The sequence below is a fragment of the Phascolarctos cinereus genome, unplaced genomic scaffold, assembly GCF_003287225.1.
Source record: "Phascolarctos cinereus isolate Bilbo 61053 unplaced genomic scaffold, phaCin_HiC Scaffold_4;HRSCAF=312, whole genome shotgun sequence".
NCBI lineage: Eukaryota > Metazoa > Chordata > Mammalia > Diprotodontia > Phascolarctidae > Phascolarctos > Phascolarctos cinereus.
Genome location: NW_027555847.1, coordinates 655,068,038 through 655,094,052, shown reverse-complemented (window position 1 = coordinate 655,094,052; position 26,015 = coordinate 655,068,038). Strand labels below are relative to the sequence as shown.

Below are 26,015 nucleotides of genomic sequence, written 5' to 3'. Positions count from 1 at the left end.
TAAAGGAATGAATTTAGATTGTGGTACAGTCCTGTAGAAACAGTGTCAGGATGCTAGAGCTCAGAAGGAGCTGAGATTGGTAAGGGAGGCTAAGGATGATGACAACAACAACAGAAGGTGGGGTTTTCTCTTACCCCTAACTACAGTGAGAGAAAAAGGCGGATCAGAGAAGAGATGGAGTGGATGGGATGGTGATAACTGGCAACAGAGAGAGGACAGAACTGCTCTGTCCTCCTGAGAAGGAAAATGACTGACAGGAAGTTGATGCCCCCTCCCCCCAAAATAAGGAACAAGCGAGCAAGAGAACAGCTCGGGGAATTCCTGAAGTAACTTATTTCAAATGGAGTCAACCAGGCAAAGAGTGAAACTGACCCTCTAGGGGAGCTCCCTGGGATTGAATCGAGTCTGCGTAAGCCCAGGGTCTTGGGGGACGCTGAAACGGAGATAACAAAATCTTATCTCTGCTGCTTATAATCTGCTTAGAACCTATTTCAGTTCTCCTGAATTCTGCATCTCCTGGACCCTCGCTCAGATAATTGATGAATGCTTCTGGTCTGACCCTTTCTCAGTACTTTTCACCTTCTATGTTCCTTTCCCAGTGGAGCACGGGATTCCAAGTCAGAGGACCTGAATTCAAATCCCAGCTTCTCCTCCAACAACAATAATAGTTGGCAATTATATAGCACTTTAAGGTTGTCAAACAACTGTATGAGGTAGATGTTCTTATTACCCCCATTTTGTAAATGAGAAAACAGAGGCTGATTTCCTGAGGGCCACACAGCTAAAAGGTGTTCACCACAAGAATGGAACATTGTTCTTTTTGACTCCCAAAGTCCAGAAGTATATTTATTGCATCACCTAGCTACATGCTTACCAGCTGCATGACATTAGACAAATAATTTCACTCCTTTGGGCCTCAGTTTCATGTCTAAAGGGAAGAAGTTGGGCTAGAAGACCTCTAAAGACCCTCCCAGCTATAAGTCTATGATACAAACCCTCCCATGCCCTCCCAAGGATGCATTTCCTGGTGAGAGACTCTTGTTTGGGCTCGATGGATGCTACCAATCTGCTCCTTCCTTGATAATTATAATTTCTAGAGTACTTGGGAATTTACAGAGGCAATTGACCAATTGCCCTATAAACAATCATCACTACCACCATTTTAAAAACAAGGAAGCCAAAGCTCACAAGCATTAACTTGCCACATTAAGTCTCACTTAAGCTAAGTGTCAGAGCCAATACTGGTCTTCTGTCTCTTAAGAACAGTGGTCCTCCTCCTCTCTCTTCAGAACATCAGGATAACAGCAATGATCTCAGCAACACGGAACACATTGTCCCTTAGTAAACACAGAGTGATGCTAACAATGCCTTCTTCATCTCCATTATTTCCTCCCTTTATCCTTTTCCCCCAGGACTGATACACATTGTCAAATTAGTCTTTCCAAAGCCAGGATTCTTAATCATATACTTCCTATGGACCCCCAAGGGGTCCAGGCATAGATTTTAAAGAGTCTGTGAATTTTTAAAAAAACATTTTTATAACTATACTCCAATATTACTGGTTTCCTTTGTACTCTATGTACTTTATTTTGTGTATTTAACAATATGATTCTGAGAAGAGGTCTAAAGACTTCACCAGACCACCATAGGGACCCAGGACACAAAACAAGTTTAAGAATCCTTATTCTAAATAAACTCCGATTGTATAAGTTCCCTGCTCAAAAACCTTCAGTGTTTCTCTATTTAGCCATTTTCTCCAGCATAAAGTTCAAATCACTCAGCCTGACATTTGAGGCTCTCCAAGCTGGCTCACATCTACCTCTCCAACCTTATCCAATGTTTCTCCCTTACATACAATCTCTGCTCCAATCAGGATGAAATTTGTACAGTCCATCTCTCCACCCCCCCACCCCACCCCACCCCCACCACGCCCAACCCCCTCCAGAATGCATCGGGCTCATTCCTGCACTGTTCATGCAATGCCCATCACCTGGGATGGCTTTTTCTCTTCTCTACTGATCCACCTCCTGGGCCAGCCTTAGTCTCACCTCTTCCTTACTTGCCTGCTATAGCCCACCCCTTTCAGACTATTGTTTTGCAAGGGTCTTATCTGCCCCCAACATCTGGAGCTCCCCAAAGTCAGAACGTGGGCTTGCTCTTTTCCTTTGTCTCCCACAGACTGATAGCTCCTTAAGGAAAGGAGCTAAGTTACCTCTTCGGTCTCTCTCAGACTGTAAAGCTCCCTGAGGACAGTGCTCAGGACTGTTTTTCTGCCTTTCCTAGACTGGGAGCTCCATGAGAACAGGCTTAGGTCTGTTCACCCTCTGTTTCTTCCAGGCTTTTAGCTTTCACAAGCCAAGGACTTGGCATCCCCCCCATATTGAGCTAAGCACATAGGGCTTTGCCAGCAATATGGCAAACTCAACATACATTTAGTTAAGTGTTCTAACTGATTTTCCCTCCCCACCCACCCCAGTTCCTCAATGGCTCTACCTCTGCAAGGGTCATTCTTGACCAGGAATTCATCTAGCGCAATCCAGCCACCTCCAACACGGACCATGAGGCAGCTTCGTAGGATCCGTACCAGTCGAAGTTGCTGGGATTCCCCAAACTGAATGGAAGAAGAAGGGGTTAGAGATGATGCCACCCTGGGCCAAGGCAGAACAACCTAGAATGGGGTAGGGGGTGGGGGGTGGGGTGGAAGGTGACCGAGAAGGTTAATGAGAGGAAGGCAAAGGGGCAGAGGCAGAGAAGGCACCTGGGTGAGATAGGAAAGCCAGACACAGGGAAAGAAAGAATCAGGGGTGGTGGAATCAGAGAAGGCTGGGTATGTATGGATCGAGAAGTGAGATAGTCGTGATTATGTATGTTGGAAGTAGGGGGTTGGTTGTGTGTAGGGAGAACAGGAGCACTTACTCGGTAGCGGTTGGCACTGATCTGCTCCACCTGGAAGCGCCTGGCACATTGACACTGAGATACTTGTCGCCTTACCTGGACCAGAGAGAGGAATGACCTAGTGGCTGGACCCCCGGTTTTTATTCTTCCAAAAAGCAGACTCCAGCTTAATCCCTTCCTCCAGCCCCTCCCCAGAGTTCTTCCTCCCTTTTGGAGGTTCAAAGACGTAGAGTTGGAAGAAATCTCAGACGTCATTTAGAACAACCCCATTAGTTTACAGATGAGGAAATGGAGGTCAATCAGCTTGCTAAAGATCACACAGGTAGTGAGTATTAGAAGCAGAATTTGAAGCCAGGTTCTTATACTTCAGAATCAGTGCTCTTTCCATTGAATCCCTCTTGCTTCCAATTCCCTGCATCTACCCTTCTCTTCTTATGCCCTTCCACCTTTCAGAGTCCCCTCCCCTCTCTCTCCTCCATGCCCTTGGGTCCTAGTACTGAATCTCTGATCCCCAACCCATCCAGAACACATCCTCATCGGTCCCTCCAGCCCCATCACCTTAGCTCCCTTATTATCACATCGCCCCCAGGCCATGTTCTGCCAGTACCTCATCCTGGATGTGTTCTGCATCAGGACCCCGGCCTCGGGGGTCCCGGCTGGGGTGCAGTGCACTGACAAATTCACCATAGTCAATAACTCCATCTCCATTGGTGTCGAAGATACTGGCCACAGCACTCAGCTCAAGCAGACTGGTGGGGAAGCCTGGGATGGGCACGAGGGATAGAAAGAAGGGAGGTGAGGGATGTGCTCTCCCATGATAGACCTGGGGCAACTGTACCACGGCTCTGAATTTGATACCCCCAAGGCCCCAAGCTGGTGTTAGGAGAACAAAGTGACCATTCCATCTGAGAAATCACTTCAGAGGCTGGAAGAAAGCCAGGCGTAACCCGGCAGGCATCCTTAATTTCAACAAGCGGATCTCAGAGTTCAGAGACAGGAGAAGTGGTTCTTCAAAGCATAAAATTGTTCAGGAGGAGAGGGGTCAGCACAAGGACAGGAAAACCTCAAGAAGGAAATTCTAAAGACAGAATGATTCAGATTAGGAAGAAAAGGGGCAGCTGCCTGAAGAGATAGATGTGTTTACACAGAGGAGTGACCAAGCAATTTAGATTTTTAAAGGCATGTAGAAACAAAGTCAGGTAATGACAGATGAATAAAAAAGGGTGGCATAATCCTGATAGAGCAGCGTCGGTTGCCCTCGAGCTCATTATGAGTTAACGCTTGCACTGAATGCCAGCACTAAGTCATTTGAGGAGTGAAAGTTGGTCTTGGAGCCAGGAAATCTGGGTTCGAGTCTTGCTTCTGACACACATGACCCTGGGCAAGTCATTTAAATTCTCAATCTCCCCCCACCCCCCAAACAACTCTTTAAGACTGGAGGCTGAGGCTTCGGAGGCTGACCCGCAAGAGTGACCCACAAGTTCCCTTTGCCAATTGTAATCCTGGGTCTAGTCCAAACTGATGTTGGAGGCAAGAGAAAAATCAAAGAAGGGATGATACTGCGGCATGGGGGGTGTGGTAGAGCCCTGGGAGAATGGAACAGATGACAGAGAGAAAACAAAACACGGCATCTTTTTTTTTTCCTAATAAGGAGAATGATTTTGTTTTACCTTCTCCTTGTACAAAAATCTTAAGATCATTATATGCTCATGGGATTAATTATATAACCTATGATTAATTTTATAATCCACATGATCCTATGATTTTTGTACTAAGAAGGGTAGAACAAAAATGGTTAGCAGGAAACTGAAACCCGAGATAACTGAGGAGCTGCTAAGTGGGGCCCCTAACTGCCCTCAATGAGTTTAAAAGAACAGGCCCAGAGGAACCACACCCCATGGAACCGAAAGAAACCGTGGGTGTGACTGCCAAGCCCCCTTCAATCTTCTTTCACAGCTGAGGTAAATGGGAGAGGTGTGGCAGGACTGGAGACCGGCAAACATTAGTCCCAATTTTTCAAAAAATGCAAACCTGGTGAACTCAGCCGTGATTTCTGGGAATATTCTAGAATGCCTAATGGAATGGACGATATGAAGAATCACCTATGGGACCCCGGGCACTTAACCCCGATTGCCTCCAAAATAAAATTTAAAAAAAGAACCCCTTCTGGAAACATCCATCCTGATGAGCCAGCCTGGGTTTAAGAAACACGTGATGCTGGACTGACCTCATTCCTTTGTTGACAGGCAGGTCAACATAGGTAGTTAGGTGGTATGGTAGATAAGATTACTGGCTGTGGAGTGAGGAACAGCTGATTTCAAATTCAGCCTCAGACAGTTACTAGTAGTGTGACTCTGGACAAGTCACTTAACTCCTGTCTGCCTCAGTTTCCTCATCTGTACAGTGGGGATATTAATAGCACCTACCTCCCAAGTTATAGAGATAAAATGACATATGTGTAAAGCACTCTGTAAACCTTAAATCACTATAAAAAGGTTAATTATTATTATTTTTATCTGGCAAAGTGTCCCATCACAGCCTTATGGACAAGATGAAGACACGTGGGGCAGATGAACTGAGTCTGTTGTTGTTCAGTCAAGTCTGACTCTTTGTGACCCCACTGGAGTTTTCTTGGCAGAGATACTGGAGTGATTTGCCATTTCTTTCTCTAGTGCATTTTACAGATGAGGAACTGAGGCAAACAGGGTCGAGTGACTTGCCCAGGGTCACATAGCTAGGAAGTGTCTGAGGTCACATTTGAACTCAGGTCATCCTGACTTCAAGCCACCAGCCACCTGGAAGCATACTTAGGAGGATTCAGAACTGTTTGAAATGGTCGGACCCAAAGAGTAATGATTAATGGAAAAGGGGGAGTGGAAAGAAGTGCCCCAGTAATCTGTCCTTGGCCCTGGTCTGTTCAACTTTTTTTTCCAACGAACTATCCTAGAAGCTGCAAATGTCAATAGAAAGTGCAACTTAGAAGGATGACTAACACAGGGGATGACAAGCTTAGATTCAAAGAGAGCTTGACAGGCCCTAGTCAAGTCTGATAAGATGAAGTTTGCTAGGGATAAATGTAAAGCTCTACACCTAAGGCTAAAAAACCCCCCAAAACCACCAGCTAATTTCACAAATCCAAGGTAGGAGAGACAGGTGTAGATAAAAGCTCTTGTTTTAAAAAAACAGTGTTCATAAAATAATAATACCTAGAGGTTTTAGTGGACTGAAAACTGCCTAAGAGTGAATAGAGTAACATAGAAACTAAAAAGCCAATGTAATCTTAAATTGCATTGAGAGGTACTGGAAGCAGGGTGGTATAGTGGATAGAAACTTAAAAGTCAAGAAGATCTGAATTCTAATCCTGCTTCAGAGATTCATTCAAAACGTGACCCCAGGCAAGGCAGCTCTTCCAGACTCAGTTTCCTTCTTCTGTAACATGAGAATGATAATAGTGCCTACTTCAAAGGGTTGTTGTGAGGGTCAAATAAGACGAATGCTTGCTAAACTTAAGGCATTATTTAATAGCTAATTAATAATGGTGATATAGTAATAATAAATAATATAATACCATTATTATTATTATTATTATTATTGTTAGTGAACATTGGACTGGTGAGACCACCTCTAAACTTCTGTGTTCAGTTCTGTTCACCACATTTCAGGAAGGATGTTGCTAAGTTGAAAAATACTCATAGGATGATGAAGGAACCGGGGATGCTTAGTTTGGAGAAGAGAAGACTTAAGGGAGACACAATAATTGTCTCCAGTATTTGAAGGGCTATCCCCTAGAAGAGAAACTATTCTTCTTGGCCCAGGCAGGCAAAACCAATATCAATTGTGGAACTTCAAGAGAGACTAATTTAGTCTTGTTCTAAGGGGAAAAAATGTCTCCAATGAAAACCATCCCAAAGTGGATTGAGTGACTGTCTTAGGAGTTAGTAGCCATTCCCATTAATGGTTATTCCCACCACTGGAGGTCTTCAAGCAGAGGCCAGGTGACCCTTCATGGGGAATGTTGTGGCTAGGATTCCTGTTTAGGTAGGGAGTGGTTTGGGTGATCTCAGAGGTCCCTCCTTACTCTGTGACTCTGTGGTTCCAGAATTTGGTAATGGGCTGTGATACTACCAGGCAATGGACATGGAAACAGGGAAAACCAGGCATCTTGAGGAACCCAGAACATGAAGGCCAGGAAAGTCTGAGTCAGAGGGAGGAGGTGGCTTGGGGCCATGTGGGCTGGAGAAGCCTGTATTGTATGGCAGTCAAAAGAAAAGACTCACCCTTTTTCTCGTAGTAGATGGGAATTTTCAGAATTATTTTTGTAGGTTAAAGTCTCTTTTCTATGGTACAATCATAAGAGCCTGATTCTGGAAGAGTCTCAGAGGACACAGTGAGTTGAAGGATGACTCCTCCAGGAAGAGCAAAGAAAGTGGGTAGAGCTGAATGCTGGTTGAAGTCACTGGGCTCAAAGTCAGCCCATCATCTCAGCTCTGTTGAAGATTTGAGAACGCGAGTTATCTCCCAATTGGGAAAACAGGTGAAATAGGGGAAGACAAACAGATGGTTTGTGAACTTTCAGGAGGCAGAAAAGGGAGCATGACCCTGGTAGTTACTGAGACTTTATGGTTCCACGTGAGAACAGATCCCAAAGTGATCCTAAAACACTGATTAGAGTTAGAAGACCTAAGTTCAAATCCTGCCTTAGGTGTTTGCTAGCTGTGTGACTCTAGGCAAGTCACTTAACCTGTTTGCCTCAGTTTCCTCATCTGTGAAATGAAGGTTGGATTAGTCGGTCTCTGAGATGTTCCTGTTCTAAACCTATGATGGAGAGACCTAGAATTTGTGATCCTAAAGGGCTAGAGATGTCAAACAAGGGGAGCAGCAATCTTAGCAGGTGGCTGGGATGAGATGTGAACCCCAGGGACAAGGAATGAAGGAAAGCACGGATAGCATCAATACACAGTGAGTGGCTTAAGCCCAGGGTATAGATGGGAAAGGAATGCACTGCAGTAGAGACAAACCCTTCTCCTTTGAGTTCAGCCAGGAGACGGGGAGTCAGGAGTCAATAGAGTGAAGGTAGACGCTGCAGGGCCCAAGGATCTGAATTTGTTACCTGCCTTGCCAGGGAAGAAAAAACAGAGACCAGAGCCTCTGAGTTCAGTTCAGGGCTGCTTGCCCACTGCTGCCTTGCCCCTGCCTGGGAAGAAACCAGGTGCCTGTAGGCCAGCAGTGAAAAGGGGAAGAGTAAATGAGTAAACGGATGGCTAGATGGCGATGGGAGACTTCTTTTCTCTTAGCTAGCCTCTGGGGAATGGCAGCAGGAGTCTGGGGGCTGCCTCTCTTGGGCCTTTTTCCACTGCTTGGCCTTGGGAAGGCTCTGCTCAGCCATACTCTGGTCCTGGAACCTGTTGGGGCTGCTGAGAAAAGCAGCCTCTAGCCAAGAGCCTCGGCGGCGCCCAAACCCTTCCTGAGTCTTGGCTGTCAGAGTAAGTTTCCCTGAGCCAGGACCTGCCAAGGTCACAGGATGGTGAATGTAGCCTGACTGAGCCCTGCTCAGTCAGACTGGGCCCTTGGAGCCCTTCCATGAGGACTGGAGATAATAAGAACCAGTGCCCTTGGACTGGAACATTTCTGTCATTCCTTGAGACTGTAAGGTGACACCTTTAACTGATGGGGATGTTCTTTTTGTTCTGCTGCTGTGGTACAATGTAATTAATGTAAGGCATCCACCATCCTTGGGAAGGGATAGGAGGAAGCTTGGGAGCCTGGAATCCCAGCACCTCAGAACATCAGAGCTGGGAGAGACCAGCAGGGTTACCAAAAGGAGCTTCTCGGAAGAGATCAGGGAGTTTCAGGGAACTCTGGAGAGTCTGGATGGAGAGAAATGGCTTCCCCTGGAGACAGAGGAGGGAGAGGAGGAACTAGATAAGTTTGAGGAAGAAGTGGCAGCCCCTGATGGAGCAAAGGGATTGTAGAGGAGGAGGCAGCTCTGGGCCCGGCGGTGGTGGAGACAAGAACTCTGCTTCTTCTGGTTATCAAGGAGGCTGAAGGCAGCAGTGGTACTGACAATAGTGGGAGACTCACAGCGCATACCACCTTTGAGCAGGACCCTAGTGAGTGAAGTGGAGCTTTGGAGACTGTTCTGGGGTTATAGCAGCAAGAAGAAAGGGTGATGGGCGTGGACTGGGATTTACCCCCCGGAACTCTTGTCCTGCATGGAGCAGCACCATGGCGGGACTTACCCTGAGGGTGCCTTAAGTGGCTATGGTTCTCAGTCAGCCTGTGCTGTCCACTACCTTAGAGCATTGCTGACTATCCCATTGAGCCAGAGTCACATCTTGTCCCAAGATCCTTAGCCAGACCAAAAGGTGAGGCCCTGTGCCTTTACATTTATCTCTTTGGGCCACCTGGTCACATACACCTTGTCTCACCTTGGTGATTTCAGGTCACTGCGGCCAGATGAACTATGTGTTAGGGTACCAATATAAATGGCAAACATGATTACCCTGTCAATGGATCTTTGGAAGATCACAGAAATGGAAGGAGTGCCACAGGACTGGAGGAAGACAAATATCTCCAAAAAAAGGAAGAAAATGGAATCTGAAAAGTAAAGGCCTGAATGCTTAACTTTGATTTGTGGCAAAATTCTGGAATGTGTCATTGAAGGGGTGGTTAATGGTGATTACAGAGAGCCAGCATGACTTCATCAAGAATAAGTCATGCCGGACTAACCTTATTTGCTTTTTTGACAGGGTTATTAGACCTTAAGATCAGCGGAATGCTATAAATCTATCTAGATTTTTGCAAGGCATTTGACGAAAGTCTCTCATGTGACTTTTGTGGAAGAAATAGAGATAGACTAGATATTACAATTAGATGGATTCGGGACTGGTAGAATGACCACTGCAAAGAGAAGTCATGAATACTTTGATGTCAGTGGGGAAGGAGTTCTCTTATAATGTCCCAGGGACCCGTGCTTGGCTCTGTAATAGCTGACATTCTAATCAATGACTCTAATAGAGGTATAAATGGCATGCATGTCCTAATAGCTCAAAGCTAAGAGGTTTTCCTAATATACTGGATAACAGAATCAGAATTCAATGTGACACTATATTTTGGGCCAAATCTTGTAAGCTAAAACATAATAAAGATAAATGTAAAGTCTTACACTTGGGTTCTAAAAATCAGCTTCACAGATGAGAAAGGACATGGCTAGACAACAGTTTGAAATAGATCTGGGGATTTTAGTGGATTGTAAACTCAATATGAGTCAACAGTAGTCAAAAAAAGCTGGCAAAAAAGCTAAAGTGTTCTTAGGCAGCATCAAGAGAGGTAGAGCATCCAGGACTAGAGAGGTGACAGTCCTGCTGTATTCTGGTGAGGCCACATCTAGGGTGCTGTATTTGGTTCTGGATCCATTCATAGGATTAGAGATCTAGGGCTGGAAGGGCCCTCAGAGGTCATATAGTCCAATCCCATCATTGCATAGATGAGGAAACAGTTCCAAAGAAGTTAAGTGCCAAGTCCAAAGTCACCTAATTAGTAAGTGGCACAGGAAGAATGTTGAAAAACTGGAAAGTATTTAGAGGACAGTTAGAATGGTAAAGGCCACTCTGGCCAGGAGATCAGTTATAGAAACTAGGGATGTTTGGCCTGTTGGAGAGAAGCTGTAGGGCAGGGAGTAGAGCAGGATGCAAAGGTGGAGAGATTAGACTAGCTCAGCTTGGCCCCAGAGGGCCAAGAACTTGGCAGTAATGGGTGGGGTAATGGGAGCCGAAAAAGTCCATTTAGGCCTGATGTCAGGAATAGCTTCTTAAAAATTAGAGCTATCTTGCTAAAGTGGGATAAGCTGCCTTTGAAAATACTGGGCTCTCTCCTCATTTGAAATCTTCAATCAGAGGCTGAATGGTCACTTGGTGGTCACTTCTATTGTAGAGGGAATTCTTAGTCAAGTATGTAACCTCCAACTCTGATATGCTATGGCATGGGGCTGGGCCTCATGGTTGGGCAGGGTCAGGGGGTGGGGACAGGTTCCAGTAAAGGCTTGCTGATGACTTATTAAGGCAAGTAAGAAGATGTGGCAAAGTTATCTGGACTATTTAGGCCTGGTCCATCTCTCCCCCACCCCCTCCTATCATCCTCTTTCTGCCTTGACCATGTCCATCCCCGTCCATCCCACTCCCTGAAAGTCCTGCTCACTGGAGGCAAGGACGCTGTCGATGAACTCCTGGTGGGTGATTCGTCCATCCTGGTCACGGTCAATGGCACGGAACACATCCAGGAGCCGGGACTTTCTATGGCTGATCCACTGTAAGTATCGTTTCCGCCATCCGCCAAAATCAAAGTGTGCAAAGGCTGCTTGCTAAGGAAAGGGAGGGAGCCATCAGTGTCCAACCCTCTAAACAGTGGCTGGGAAAATGGGATAGTTGGCTTGGTGACCTTCTCCATGCTGTCCTCCAACTCTAGGCCAACCCCACAATATCTGGACCCAAGCCCCTGAGTTGCCAAAACATGAATATATCTATAGGTGCTACACCAATGCTCTCAAATTCCATGTTCCAGCAGGTAATGCTATGTCTAGGGCTCAGGGCCCTCTGTTGTGGTCATGTGTAACCTCAACATTTCCCAGGGGATTAATGGCCCTGCACCTTGAAACTAAGACCTCCAACCATTCCCATGCACCCTTTCCTGTCTCCTTCACATACCTGCTCTGTCCTCAACTGCCTCCCTCCTCCCTGCTATCCACACCATCTGTCTTGGTTCCCATTTCTCCAGTTCAGCCTTTCCCACCTCCATTCTGGAAGCCTCTGACTGCTTCTCAGCCAAGCTTTGCCAACAAGGAGTCTCTGAGGAACTCTGAGAAAACCCTTGGCTCTCAGTGCTGGTCATGTATTCGCTATGCCATCTTGTGGCCACATAGGATGGCAAGGGGGGAAATCTGGGAGCCTGAGACCCAAGAAGGCACTAGAATCAAAGAGGCTCTAGAGTTCAAGGCGACCTTAGAAGAATGGAGGAAATCCAGGAAGAATCTAAAGGTGGTGTACAGTTGGAGAGCTGGGGCAGAGGTAAGAAAGCCCATCTCTAGAAGGACAGGGGAAGTGGGTGAAAAGGGGGTGCCAAAGAGGGAGGGAAGAATAAGAAGGAGCATGTTCAGCCCAACCTACTGGACAGAGGAACAGGCAGCTCCTTACAGAAGTGGCCAATAGGGAGACCAAATAAGATGACCATGTGATAGCCAAGCTTTTAGTGAGCCCACAGATGGCTTAGCCAGATGGCCCCAGGGGACCCAAGGCTGGTAATAAGGTATTAGCCAGTGGTCTAGAGGGGTATACGGACAATAGTGAGCAAGATGGTTTAGGGAGCATGGAAGGTCCCAGAAGTTTGGCCAGATCAGTGAATAGTGATGAATAGGATAGTAATGGAGGCCACAGGGATTGAGGTTGGGGGTGAACTTGGCCAGGATGAAAAGTGGCTGGAAATGAGATAAATAGGTACCAGAGACTAGGGAGAAGTTCAATGAGGTAGATGAATGATGATGAGTTGGACAATAGTAGGGGCCAAAGGGACTGGGGAAAAGTTGGGTTTTTTTCCCCCTAAGATGCTGATGATTGGTAGTGAGCTAAAAAGACCCCATAGCCAGGGAGCCGGGGGAGGTTTGACCAGGATAATGAGCAGGGATAAGCCAGACAGAACTGGGCCTCAGTATGCCATGAGGATGTTCAGCCAGGACAATAAGTAGCAGTGAGACAGATGGTACTATGGTCCAAGAGCCTAGGAGAGGTTTTGGCTAGGAGTGAGGCCCATTGATGTTCTGAAAAGAGAATGAGAGACATTTCCCCAAAGTTTCATTCTCAGAGGAAGGAAGCATCAGGCCCTACATCAGCTTGAAGCCCAGCAGGCTAGAAATCAGCACGGTTGGGGCTTAAGCTCCCAGAGCCCCTACCAATAGGTGGAGAGCTGCTGCTGGGGGCAAAGAGCACAGGCGATGTGTCTCACAGTGTCTCTCCATAAGGAGAAGGGTATCCTTGGGAGAACTTTGAGGCAACCTGTGGTTGCATGACTTGGATTTTCGAGCCAAGTTTTGTCTATGCTGTCTGTCTTTCCTTATTTTCCTTGGATGGAAGGGGGATGGAGGGTGGAGAGCTGTCTAGCACCCACATCCCATGATTTCACCAGGAGATTTCACAACTAGCTGAGAGTGAGCCCGGGATTAAAGGTTGGGCAAATGAAAATAATCCAGAGTACTCCCGTTGGCCAATCTTGAAATAGGGCCTGGAAGCTGAAGACTTTATTGTCTCCCAGGCCCAGGAAGGAGAGACAAGCTCCTCGATGAGCAAGAACCATGATGACCTATCTGAGCCTGGAGGACTCCAGACTGGGACCATCACTTGGAAAGTTCCAGCACTGCCTAGTCTGAGACTGGAGAGTTTTATTTTTTTAATCTTCATGTCCCTCCCATGACCCTCCCATGATGTATGATTTCTGAATCCCAGTGTTCTCCTTTCCACTGTAGAGAAACCCTAGGAAAATACACTTGTGACCTAGATCATGCAGATGTAGACAGGAAAGGGAAAAGAGATTGGATGTTAGTGGCACCGAGCCCCAAACAGAGTGGTGGGGTCAGTGGCAGGAGGATGGGGAAGGGAATTAGGGATGGCCTGAGTCCGAGGAGCCAGGAATCTCAGGGACCAAAGTAGTTCAGTGCTTTGAACTAGGGCTTAGTCATTAGGAAAGGCTTAGAAAGTCATGAAAGGGGAAGCCCTAGGGCCAAAGAACTGGAATCTCTTGGAAGCAGTCTCAGACCCGCACAATATGAGGCTGGAACTTTTTCCTCTGAGAAGATAGGTAGTAAGTTCCTAGTCACTAGAGGTCTTTAAACAGAACTTAGACAACTATTTCTTGGAGATGCCAAGGAGGAGATTCCCAGTAAGGGACGTATTGAACTAGAAACTCTCTGACGTCCCTTCTAACTCTAAGATTCTGGGCTTCTATGATTCTCAGCCCCCAAGACAGAGTTGGGGGTAGAGGGTGGGGATGATGTTCTGCCTCTGAGAGGGCTGATCTAGGGGAGGGGAGTTAGCTAGGAGTCAGAGCAGATAAAGAGATGAACTTGGAGTCAAGAAGATCTGAGTTCATGATGCAAAGTGAAATGGAAAACACTGTACACAGGAACAGAGACATTGGGTGATGATCTACTAGAAACAATTTAGCTCTTCTCAACAACACGATAATCCAAGACAAGTACAAAGGACTCATGATGGAAAATGCTATCTATACCCAGGTACAGAACTGATGGACTCTGAATGCAGATTGAAGGATACTTTTTTCACTCACTTTATTTTTTTCTTGTTTTTTTTTTCCTTTTGGCCTGTTTCTTCTTTCATAATTGTGACTAATACAGAAATATGTTTTACATGATTGCACATATATAACCTGTATTAAATTGCTTACCATTTTAGGAAGAAGGAAGGGAAGGAGAAAAATTTAGAATTCAAAATCTTGCAAAAATGAATGCTAAAAATTGTCTTTGCATATAATTGGGGGGAAATACTATTTTTAAAAAGGAAAGAAAACAAAACAAAAAAGAACTGAGTTCAGATCCTGTCTTAGATAGTTAACTAGCTGTATGACCTTGGGTAAGTCACTTAGCTTTCCTCAGCTTCACTTACATCATCTGTAAAATGGAGACAATAATAGCACAAAAAAAACCTCACAGGGTTTTTGTGTGTGTATGAAATGTGATAATATATGTAAAGTACTTTGCAAACCATAGAGCCTTATATAAGTGGTAGTTATTATTGTTGCTTCTGTTATTGTTATTCCAAATCTAAACAAGAGCTACCCCCTCCAAGAATTGGAGCAGAGCTGTAGAGAAAACAGAATGGAGTAAGGTTGGGAGGGACACCAGCTAGGAGCCAAAGCTACAGGACCAGCTCCTCAGACTGACCCAGCCACACAAGAGGTCCCTTGCGGCCTGAGGTGAAGCTTCCGGTGGGATCTGGCTGTAGGCAAAGACACTCAGAGAGGAAGGACCCTGAGCAAGAAAAGAGAACAGGAAGGAGGAAGTATTGATCATTCCTTAAACCCAGGGCCTGTTGATCACTTCTGCTATGCCAATGAGGTGAAAGCTAGAGATGGGATTCAAACAGAGAGAAGATCAAATAGATGTTGTTCTTTGAAATCTGGGAGTCTGCATCAGGCAAGTGTCAGATGGGAAGTTTCCATGGCTGAAGGGAAGCTTGGTTCTTGATAGAGGCTAGAACAAGAGGTGGAGGAAGGGGAAAACCGGGTTCGACTCCCATGCACTAGCTGGTGAACATATGAGAGAGAGTGAGAGAGAGACAGACAGACAAACAGAGACAGACAGAGAGACAGTGATGGGCTAGGGTAGGACATCGAAAGCCTGGAGTCATAGGGTCTCCATAGGGATAAAAGAGATTGCCCCATGCTGGAGTTAGTGCAGAACAGGCTGAAGCCTGGGAAAAGAATTCCTGGGGCCCAGGAGTACAAACAGAGAGTACATGCCACCAAGGCCCTGGCTTAGGGCTGACACCCAGAGAAGAGCCAGGGAAACAGGTTCAGGGAGCAGTGGACTGGCAGCAGAGCTCATCCCAGTGGCCCTGAGGCTAAGGGGATGGAAGGTAGACTCTGTCTATGGGTGGGGAAGTACGTGAGTCTGCTGTTCCATATACTGTGTGTAAACCTGGGAGCGGCTGTTGTGTGAGCATTTCCCAGCTATAAGGCTGGGTGTTCTGGCAAATTCACATCTCTCCTGGCATCAGTGGAGCCGGACTAATTGGTGGGAGGGCACATTAGATCCTGAAGTCAGAGGGAAGAGCTGGGAGAAGCTCTGACCTCGAAAGGGAAAAAGGAAAGAGAGCGAATAAAGGTGCTGCATGGTGAGGTCAGGTCAGAGGCCAGCAAAGGAAGGTCTCCTCAGCCCCAGAGGCTGAGAAGGGCAACCCAGCCAGAACAGGACCAGGTCAGGAGAAGACTTTTAGGCCCCAGGACCAGATGATTCTTGAACTAAGTGTGTTGTGTGCATACACTTTGCCAGCTACTAAAGAAAGACCTCTACTATCTACTACAGACCTTTCAGAAGCCCATTACGCTCTAGAAATATGCCCAAGGAAAGAAAAAAGGCGTCTAGGCCAGGATGGGCATGGACTTGATGGCAGCGAGGGAAAGTCTAGAAGAGAACAGATCCCACCCAATAGCTGCTACGGAGACAAGACTGAATGGTAAAAAAAAAGGAGATGAACCCAAGTCCTGGATAGAACTGTCCCATGGTCTCAGGCAATCTGGCCTGTTATCTTCTCCCATCCCCTACCTCGCCCCTCCACACATACATTCTGAGGCCTCCCCAGACTCTCTTCTCACCTCCTCCAGGCGCTGGGTAGCAGCCTGTAGCCGGTACTGTCGGTCCAGGGCCCTGAGCCATAGCTGCTGCCAGCGTTGAAGAAGCCGGGCTCCCAAGGGGCTCTGAGGCTGCAGCTCCAGGAGGGGCACCAGGGGGCCCGGTGGGGCCTTCCCTGTACCTCTCCTCCCTGGGGAGAGGGTGGAGGGGAGATGGGGGGAGAGGAGGTGTTACCATACTAGGGACTAGAGAAGCCCCTTTTGCTCACATGTGGTGGGGGTAAAAGGCATAAGAAGCCTAGAGGAGGTTCCCTGGGGAGATGCTCCCTACCCAACCTGTGGGCTCTGTTTATGGGGGCCCCAAGTTGGAGAGGGACTTAGTTGTAGGCAAAGACACTTCAAAGACGAGTGGTAGGTTTCAGGGTAGAAGGGTGTTGGTGCCACCAATGGATGACAGGTCACTCAGAAAGTCAGAAGGGGGGGTGCAGTTCTTACTTGATGGGGGCTGTGGAGGTGCTGGGGGTGATGGCTCCAGCCTCCTTTTGCAACTTCTCATGGCTGCCTCCACCTCTTGCTGCTTTCTGCTCAGTTCTTCAGTGAATTCCTGTGCACACATAGGAGGGGGCCCAGCAGAAGTCACAAGTCATCCTCTTCTAGACAGGAGTGTTCCAGGTGGGGAGGAGAGGGCCATGGGGATTGGAGAAGCCTCAGTCTCTGGGACACATCCCACAGAAGCCCATTGGGAAAAGGGGAGGGTATTCCAGGGCCCAGAGAGAGCTCCCAGACAGGTCTGGGGCAGGACTCTCACCGTGTGCTGAGCTGATAGATCTGCCAGCATCTGGATGTCCTCAGGCAGGGGCTCCTGGTCTCGGAGGCTCAATGCCTCCTCAGCTGAGGTGATCCAGTCCAGCAGGCGAGCCAGCTCCTCCCGCTCAGCCGCCATGGTGGCAAGCTGGTCAGCCACCCGCTGGCCCTGTTGCTGTGCCCAGCCCAGCACCTGCACTCAGGGGCAATGGGAGGGAGCAGGGTCAAAAAAGAGAGGCTGAGGGACTGACTATGGGCAGAAGCATCAGTTAAGGCCTGAAGAGGGCTAAGCCAGGGGCTGGCAAGGGTCAGGAGGTATTGGCCCGAGAGTCAACTTGGGGAGCAAGGGTGTCAGCTTGGGCCTCTCCAAGGTAGGGGGAGCTCTCCATATGAGGATCCTCTCTAAGGGAATCCCTACGGCAGAGTTTCCTAGCTTGGGACCCCATGGACTTATTTTTTAAAAAAATATTTTGATAATTGCATTTTAATACGTGGTTTTCTTTGTAATCCTATGTATTTTACTTTATGTGCTTAAGACCATGATCCCGAGAAGGGGTCCATAGACTTCTCCAGACTGACTGCTAAAGGGTCTGCATTTCAAACAAGGTGAAGAAGCCCTGCCCTGGCTTTTCCCTCATAAGGTGAGAAGGGGAGAGGCCTGTAACAAGAGGACCAGCTTTGTGTACTCAGTGGCCTGTGACACACTGTTGACTCATTGATATTGAGCTGCCTGTCCCCCAAGACTACCAGGTGTCTTTTTCACACAAACTGTAGTCTAGCTCCGCCTCCATCATTCTACACTTGCAACTGGGAAAGGAAAATGCAGATTGTGGCAGACATGGAAATCCTTGTATTTCCTCAATTTTTTCCATTTGTGATAGAGATGTTAGATAGGGTTACACAGTCACAGGCTCTGAGTTGGAAAGGACCTCAGAGGGCTTCTACTTCAACCACTACCTGACCAAGGGGTCAGGTGAGGGACTATGGGGTCTGCAATTAAGTTGAGGCATTTGGAAGATGAAGTTGAGGGGTTCAGGGTAAGGAAATAAGTGGAGAGGGTTTATGATATAGGACTGAGGTATTCAGGGTTGAAGGGTAGACTTAACTCCATTACTATCTGTAGGCTATATATCTCTTGCATGTCCCATCAGCATGGGACAAATGCAACATAATCAAAACGGAGGAGAGCTGTGAGATTTTTAGGGTTCTGTGCTGCACGGCATTTGAGTTCTGTGGATTGAAAGATTAGGGAGGGGTTGGCAAAGGTTCAGGCTATGGGAACACTCACTTCATGGAAGCGGCTGGTGATGTTGCTGAGGCAGGAGCGGACTGGGATGACGGCATCGGGGTGGCAGCTACTCAGAATCTCCTCCCCCAGGGACGTGATGCAGTCCAGCTCCAGCTGCTGGCACTGCAGACTTTGCAACAGCTTCCTGTAAGCCCATGCCAGGCCAGCCCATGGCCCATCAGGTTGGACTTGAAGCCTTTCTTGCCCAGGTGTTAGGGATGGGAATGGTGGAGAATGAGTGGAGAAATGGCTCGAGGACGGAATTAAGGGATGATTTGAAGATGGAGCAGAGGATGCAGTTGGGCCTGGAGATGGGGTTTTGGAATGGGGTTGAGGATAGGGATAGGCATTTGGAGTGGGGGAGGGGTTAGGCTGGAGATGGAGGGGAGTTGAGGAAAATAAAGTTGGTGACAAGGATGGGCATATGAGTGGGGATGGGGGTAGGGGTGGACAGGGGTGGAATTGGGGAAATGAGGATGGAACGGGGTTGAGGATAAGAGTTGAAACTGGGGTCTGACCTGGAGCTGGTTCTGATAGTCCTCAGCAGCTCCCTCTTCCTCTGGGAAAGGGCCCAGTTTGAGAGTTTTCTCAGCCTCAGATAGATGTTCCAGGAAACCTTGAATCAGCCTGTGGAACTCCTCAGCCTAAGAATCAGGGGTGGGCAAGAGGGGGAGAGGTGAGGAGCACTCAAGCACCCAGGTTCCGCAGCCCTCAACCCCTCTCTGTTTCCAGCTCCCTGATCATACCAACCCAGCGCTATTCACATTCCCACACCTACCCCCCAACCCAGGGTGACTCTGGGGGTCCTGGAGAAGAAGCAGGAGCTGGGCCCATGTCCCCTTCCCAGCCCCTTCTCTGCATAGGCTCTGCCCCCACCTGGTGCAAGGCTTCCTCAAGCCTCGCCTGACGGGCCAGGGAGAGGTGACACACGAGCTCCCATCGCTGTCCCAGCTCTTCCATCTGTCGATGTAGCCACTGGGAGTCAGCACTGCTGCTGGCCTGGGTCAGCTCCCGGATGGAGCGCCTAAGGAGGCGGACACAGCCCGCTCTTCGGCCCAGCTCCTTCTGGAACACCTAGGAGGGGGTGGGGGAGGGGGATCAAAGGTCTGTTGTGTTTGGGGAACCTTGGGGTGACCCTAGAAACTAGCTGGGCTAAATGATGCTAATTTGGAAGGTGGCTAGAGACATGGTGCTGCCTCAGTCATGGCTGAGAGGTTAGAAGTACGGCCAGCGATCGCCTAGGAATGAAGGCCAAGAGCCCTGAAGCCCCCACCAGCAGTCAGGAAGCCATCTGATTGGCTGAGCTTAAAGAGTGAACCAATGAGCGCAGTGCGGAATGTCTAGGTGTGCCAATCCCAAACTGACACTGATGGAGTTGGGAGTTTGGGTGAAGCGCTTACTCCATTCTTTTCTAGACCCAAGAAGCAGCTGATGGTCAACGTGTGGGGTTCTTGGCCCAGAGAAAATCACCTTTGAGCTGGGGAACCGTGGTTATCCAGAATAGGAAATTTAAGGGCCTGCAGATTCTGGGAACGGGTAATTTTCTTTTACCCATTAGATAACGATCCCCTGGGATAGTCTCTCTGAATCTGCCTATTATCTTCCTCCTTGAATAACCCTTCTTGTAGTCTGGCTGGTGTGCAGACATAGGGAGGAGGGAAAGAGGGAATCAGACCCTGGCCTTAATCCAACGTTTTTTACATTATGTTGTTGTTCTTCAGTTGTGTCCAATTCTTAGCGACCCCATTCGGGATTTTCTTGGCACAGACTCGGGAGTGGTTTGCCATTTCCTTCTCCAGCTCATTTACAGACGAGGAAGCTGAGGCAAACAGAGTTAAGTGACTAGCTCAGGATCACACAGCTAGTAAGTGTCTGAGGCCAGATTTCAGCTCACAAAGATGAGTGTTCCTTACTCCAGGCCCAGCACTCTGTTTGATGTACTACCTAGCTGCCCCTTTTTTTTTTTTTTTTGCTTTTTGGTGAGGCAATTGGGGTTAAGTGACTTGCCCAGGGTCACCTAGCTAGTAAGTGTCAAGTGTCTGAGGTCGCATTTGAACTCAGGTCCTCATGACTCCAAGGCCAGAGCTCTATCACTGCACCACCTAGCTGCCCCCTAGCTGCCCTTCTTTACATCATACCAAGCTCATGTGATTGGGCAGGAGAGCCAGAGGAAGCTGACCTTGTGTTGGTCCAGGAGACGGTTGACCAGATCACGATCCCCTGCCACAGGTCCCTCCTCTGCCAGCTGGGGCTCAGCCTGGTACAACCAATCCATGAGTGCAGGCAGGGCATCTGCAAAGTGGCCTGAGAAGAGCAGGGCCTCTTCCAGGGCATGCTGTCTGCAGAGAGGGAAGAAGAGGTTAGCACAATGTCTGCCCCGTAGGAGGTACTTCAGACTGACAGGGGCTGGGTGGTACAGGGAAGAGAGGGAGAAGAAAAAGAAGAGAAGTGGTGAGAGACACAGTGTCAGGAAGCACACAGGATTGTATATACCCAGTCTAAGAACTGGCAAGTCTTTGACATACAATTAAAGACCTCGGGGGCATGAGTTGAGTTTTTATTACTGTCTTCAGCCGAAGAAAGACATCTCAGAAAAGGAAGGAAGATTCAAGAAGCTAATAGCTGATTAAGGCCATGGGATCAGAGAACCAGATTTGGATTTCTGGATTTTGGATTTTACTCTCTTTCTTTTTCTGAATGATCCCTAGCAAAGTACCCTGGTGCTCTGACAATATAACCTAAGCAATATTCCCCAAAAATCATTTTTGGTCTCTATGTGTTTGGATTTTGTGATTGTACTTCCTTTATTGATTTTTTTTATTGTATTATTATCTCATTGCTATAGAGTTCAAAAGTTCTGCCTTTCTGAAAACGTTATTTAAATGTAAGAGGGGAAGTGATGGATCTAGGGAGTCAAGGACCAATTTTATGATTTTCCCAATTTGCTGAGATTATGGACATGAGCCTTTGCTTAGAGGCACAGAAGTGTGCCCATGAAGACCTGTGGCCACACACGGTGGCACCCTGTTTAGAGAACAAACACATTCCTGATTGGTTTTCCGTGAATATAGCTGCTCCATGATGACTGGCTAGTTGGGACTAGGAAGGATGGACTCATAATTTTTTCTCTTCAGAGGGGAAATAAATCCATATGTATTCCAGGCTAAAACCGTTGAATCTATCTTTTCTTCCAATATGCTTCATTAAGTTATTCATTTTGCCTGAAGGAAATGCAGTCTTCCTTACTTTACTAATATGACATCTATCTCAACCTTAAGACACAAAAAAATTAAATAATGATAATAATGATAGCTGGGATTTATACGGTGCTTCAAAGTTTCCAATTTCTGTGTTTACACTATTTACTCCATTATTTTTCAATTGCCTTGCCCTATTCCTTGTTTGAGCGTGTCACTCTGGAATCTTTCCCCTCCTGATTCTACCTTCTTTGCTACCTCTTTCCTTTTTCCTCTCATTTAAAAAAATCTATGGTTTCCATAATTTTTCCATCACACCCATTTGTGTTATCCAGTTGCTAATGAAACACTGGAGCGGTTGTTGTGGTTCTGTTTTCTCCCTATGGTGACTACTCAGGGACCTTGACTATTATCATTGATTCTAGTGCCAATCTCAGTTTCCCTGGCGCTATGCTCTCCTGGTACCTCTTACCTATCTGATTGGACTGCTCTTTTTGTCTCCTTTTCAGATTCCTCATTCAGCCTCCCACTTCCTAAACCTGGATGTCCCCCAAGCTCTGTCCTGGACCCTCTTCTTTTTTTCCCCTACACTCTCCTTTCTCCCTTGGTGATCCTATCTTCCATGAATTCATGTATTATTCTCTATGCAGAAGACTTCCAAATCTATGCCTAAACACGCTCCATCTTTTAGTTGCTAGCATTTTCACTGGCTGTCTCCCCAAGCTGTCTACTTCCTCATCTCTGGCTTCCCTAGCTGCTTTCAATCCCCCCTCTGCAAGAAGCCTTTCCCCATGCCCCCAGAGCGCGAGTGCCTTCTGTCTGAGATTACTTCCAATGTATTCATGTTTACGTTGTTTGTACATAGTTGTTTGCCTCTTGCCTTCCCTATTAGGATCTGAGCTGCTTGAGAACAGTTTGTTTTTCCTTTCTTTGTATCTCCAGTGCTTAGCATGGTGCCTGGAACATAGAAGAAGCTAAATAAAGGTTAGTTGACTGACTACTACACAGCCAGCCATAATGTCTCTGTTGAATTCTAGTCCTGTACCAAATGTTTACTCAGTCTCTTGCACGTCTCACCAGTATCTCAAACACATTCCTGTTCCATCTCTCCCCCCAACCCCAACTCTATGCTCCTCAAAACTTCCTTATTTCTACCATTATTCTTATGACCCAGAAGTTGTCTTTGACTCTTCTCTGCCATATCTATCAAACTTTCCTATCCATCCCTTTTTCTCTACAAACACAACCCCACCCCGCCACCCCCACTCAGTTCAGGCCATCATCACCTCTAGCCTGGACTATTAAAATAATCTAATTAAGCCTCTTTGCTTCTACCCTCTCCCTTCTCGAATTCATCCTTGACATTATTACCAAAATATTCTTCCTAGGGAACTAGTCTGACCACATTATTCTTCTATTTTTTTTTCCTGTGGCTCCCTATTGCCTCTAGGATAAAATATAAGTCCTGTCTGCTGTGTGAGGCCTTCTGCAGTATGGCTGGCTTCTACTTCAAAGGCCTTCGAAGCCTTTCTTCACATTATTTCCCCTTCACAGGTACTACATTCCAACCAAACTTGACTACTAGTTCGAATTTGATACTCCACCCTCTCTCTGTACATTTACACAAGCCTTTCCCCAGGCCTGGAATGTACTCCCTCTTCATCTCTACCTCTCAAAATTCTTCTCTTCCCTCAAGGCCTCATTCACTGAAGATTTCCTTGATGCCTCCAGTAGTAAATGTACTTTATATTAGATTTCTTTTGTGTACTCATATCCATTCTCCTGCAGACCTCAATTAGAAGGGAAGCCACTTGAGGGCAGGGAACCTAGATAATCCTTTCTAGGAGTCTGGCAGTGAAAGGAAGGTCAAATATCGACCTTGGAAGCCAATCAAATCTGGGGGAAAGGGTTCTTTTGTTTTGTTTTGGTTTTGTTTTGTTTAGGAATAGGTGTGTTTGTAGGCATTAGGGAGGAGTCAATGAATTGGAAGAAACTAAAGATGGGAAAGAGAAAAGCAGTGATCGCTGGAATAAGCTCTTAGTGAAGAAATAAGGGAATGAATGGAAGGCACAATTAGTGAGGTCAACATTGACAAGGAGAAGGGCCACCTCCTCCTCTGAGACTGGAGCTAAGGAGGAACAGGCAGGCAAAGATTGAGGATATGAGAGGACGGTGCGACAGATGTCCTTGATTTTCTCAATAAGTACTTCTGTTGAGAGATCGGATGGAGGTGGTGCCACGTTATGGTCTTCAGGAGAAAAGATGAGAGGGCTTGAGACAGCCACTATAAGGAACGTGATAGGGTCACTCGAGGAGGAATAAAAGGATTTCTGTGTAGCAATTTTGCCCAACTGAGATTAGATTGCATGAATTTGTAGTTTAGTCCTCCCTGATACTGGCCCATGCAATCAACCACCCCCATCATCAACGATTCCCCCAGTGGTCATAATTATTGTGGAATCTACAGTGGGATGGCAACATCTGTTCCAATTCTCTACTTCATAGTACTGCAGTATCCCAAATCTCCTGACACTGGGCAGGAAGAGAAGAAAAAAAGATCCAAGGCTGTATTCATATTCAGGCTGCATGAATAGAAGCAAGAGGTAGCTCTGCTGATCCCTGTCCTGATCCAGCAGACAACATCTGGACTGCTGTGTCTAGGTTTGGACTCTACAATTTAGGTGAGATAAAATGGTCTAGGTGATGATGATGATGATGAATGATCTGGGTACCAGCCCATTGAGGTTCAGCTGATTTCTGTGTAGCAATTTTGTCCAGCTAAGATTAGATCACATGAATTCATAGTGGACCCAGTTGATATGGTTGCATTACTTCCTATAGCAGCATGGGAGTTCAAAACTAAGAATGTAAGTGGTGAAGGTGATCCAGAATTGGTGGCATGTGAATGACAGAACAAAGGGGCAAGGGAATAGAGGATATTGAATACTTGAATTGGTCAACTAGAGGGTCACCAACAAAACAGAGAGGGACTAGAGGTTATGATGCATATGAAGAGTGGTAGACTCAAGAGGAGCGAGGCCAAGGGAAAAATTGAAGGATTTATGGTTCTGAACAGAGAAGGGAATTTCAGAGCTCATGATCACAGTGGTGGCATAGATAAGAGTGATGGTTATAAATCTAAGGCACCATCTCAGGTGTCCCTGTGGTGGGCTGGAGTGGTGTGAAGATGTAGGTCATGGGACTTGTGGAGGCTGATGAGCTTCCAGGAAGCCAGGGTGTTTAAAGGGACGTTATCAAAATGGGTACAAAAACTCACAATGGATCTGTCATCTTGGAGGGAGGTTCCAGGGATCTGCCCTTGACCCTATTCTGTCTAGCAGTTAATCGATGGTGTGATGTTATGATTTTCAAATTTGCCAAAGACATAAATAAAGGTAGGAGGGAAAGCAGTGTCAGAACCCTAAAAGATGGGCCAGATCTGATAAGGTGAAATGAACTTCTCAGGTATTTCAAGGGCCTGTGATACAATCACAGTGTGGGTTAGGAATGTTGCAGAGGGAATTCTCGCTCAGGAATGGGTTGGACTAGATTGTCCCTGAGGCATCTGCCAAATCTGAGGTTCTGTGATTTTCTTGACTAGTGAAGACTGCTACCCTCTATTCCTTAGAATACAGGCTCCTTAGGTTGTCTTTGAGATACTGCTATGGTCAAAAAATTTATCACCCTGTTATCAATTCAGGGAACAGCATTTCTGAACTTGGGATGGTCCTCAGACAACAGGCATGCAGCTTATCACCAGACCTTTCTAGCTTGATGTAAACTTCTAGGGCCTATGAGCTACTGTCTTTGAGAACTCAAGGTCATTTCCACACCAAGATAAATAATTGAAGAACTTTCATGGAGGAAGAAGAAACTTAGTAGGAATAAATGTAAAGTGTTGTATACCTAGGTTCAGAATATCAACTACAAAGTACAGGATGGGGGAGACATGGGAAGATGATTAGGGAGTCTTAGTGGATTGTAGTCTCTGTCTGAGTCAGCACTGTGATGTATGTGGCTATAGGGAAGACCCAGTGCCACTGCCATGGCTGATTGACTGCTCCAAATGGGCAAAACTAGATTCCATCTGACACTATGGCCTTATCATCAATTACTCCCCATATGGGTATATACTGTGTGTTGAAGGAGGTGTAGTAAGTAGCCAAGGGCCTTGACCAACACCAGTATGTGTGAGCACCTCTCCATGGATCATGGTGCACACCCAGAGATGGGTATCCAAGAGCAGTGTTGTGGTGCCTTCAGCTGTTCCATGCCTCCTAGACTCTTGGCCTCTACCCCAACAGTACCTCATTCTTCTGACTCTCACCAAACAACCTACTTACATAAATTAACACATCCTCCACTCACCCACAACAGCTCAACTCTGCTTTCACCAAAGCATTCATTCACCTTCTCCTCCCTGGTAACTTGACCATGTAATCAACTACACCCATGATCAACTCTTCCCCCTAGTGGTG

The 26,015-nt window shown here is 46.9% G+C and overlaps 2 protein-coding genes across 2 annotated transcripts in view; both read right to left on the bottom strand.

Annotated features, from left to right (window-relative positions):
- Nucleotides 1-19,300, bottom strand: part of LOC110214279 (microtubule-actin cross-linking factor 1, isoforms 6/7-like) — a 31,729-nt gene extending 12,429 nt beyond the window's left edge. The window contains exons 1-10 of the mRNA XM_078151805.1: nt 19,217-19,300; nt 18,859-18,984; nt 18,341-18,712; nt 17,057-17,245; nt 16,744-16,852; nt 16,273-16,439; nt 11,092-11,254; nt 3,503-3,657; nt 2,917-2,991; nt 2,494-2,611 (exon numbers count right to left, since the gene is read on the bottom strand). Of these exons, the coding sequence (XP_078007931.1) occupies nt 2,494-2,611; nt 2,917-2,991; nt 3,503-3,657; nt 11,092-11,254; nt 16,273-16,439; nt 16,744-16,852; nt 17,057-17,245; nt 18,341-18,712; nt 18,859-18,984; nt 19,217-19,300 (1,558 nt within the window). The remainder of the gene's footprint in view (nt 1-2,493; nt 2,612-2,916; nt 2,992-3,502; nt 3,658-11,091; nt 11,255-16,272; nt 16,440-16,743; nt 16,853-17,056; nt 17,246-18,340; nt 18,713-18,858; nt 18,985-19,216) is intronic.
- Nucleotides 19,243-26,015, bottom strand: part of LOC110214423 (microtubule-actin cross-linking factor 1, isoforms 6/7-like) — a 42,765-nt gene continuing 35,992 nt past the window's right edge. Inside the window, exons 26-27 of the mRNA XM_020995347.2 lie at nt 20,520-20,679; nt 19,243-19,414 (exon numbers count right to left, since the gene is read on the bottom strand). Of these exons, the coding sequence (XP_020851006.1) occupies nt 19,345-19,414; nt 20,520-20,679 (230 nt within the window). The 3' untranslated portion in view covers nt 19,243-19,344. The remainder of the gene's footprint in view (nt 19,415-20,519; nt 20,680-26,015) is intronic.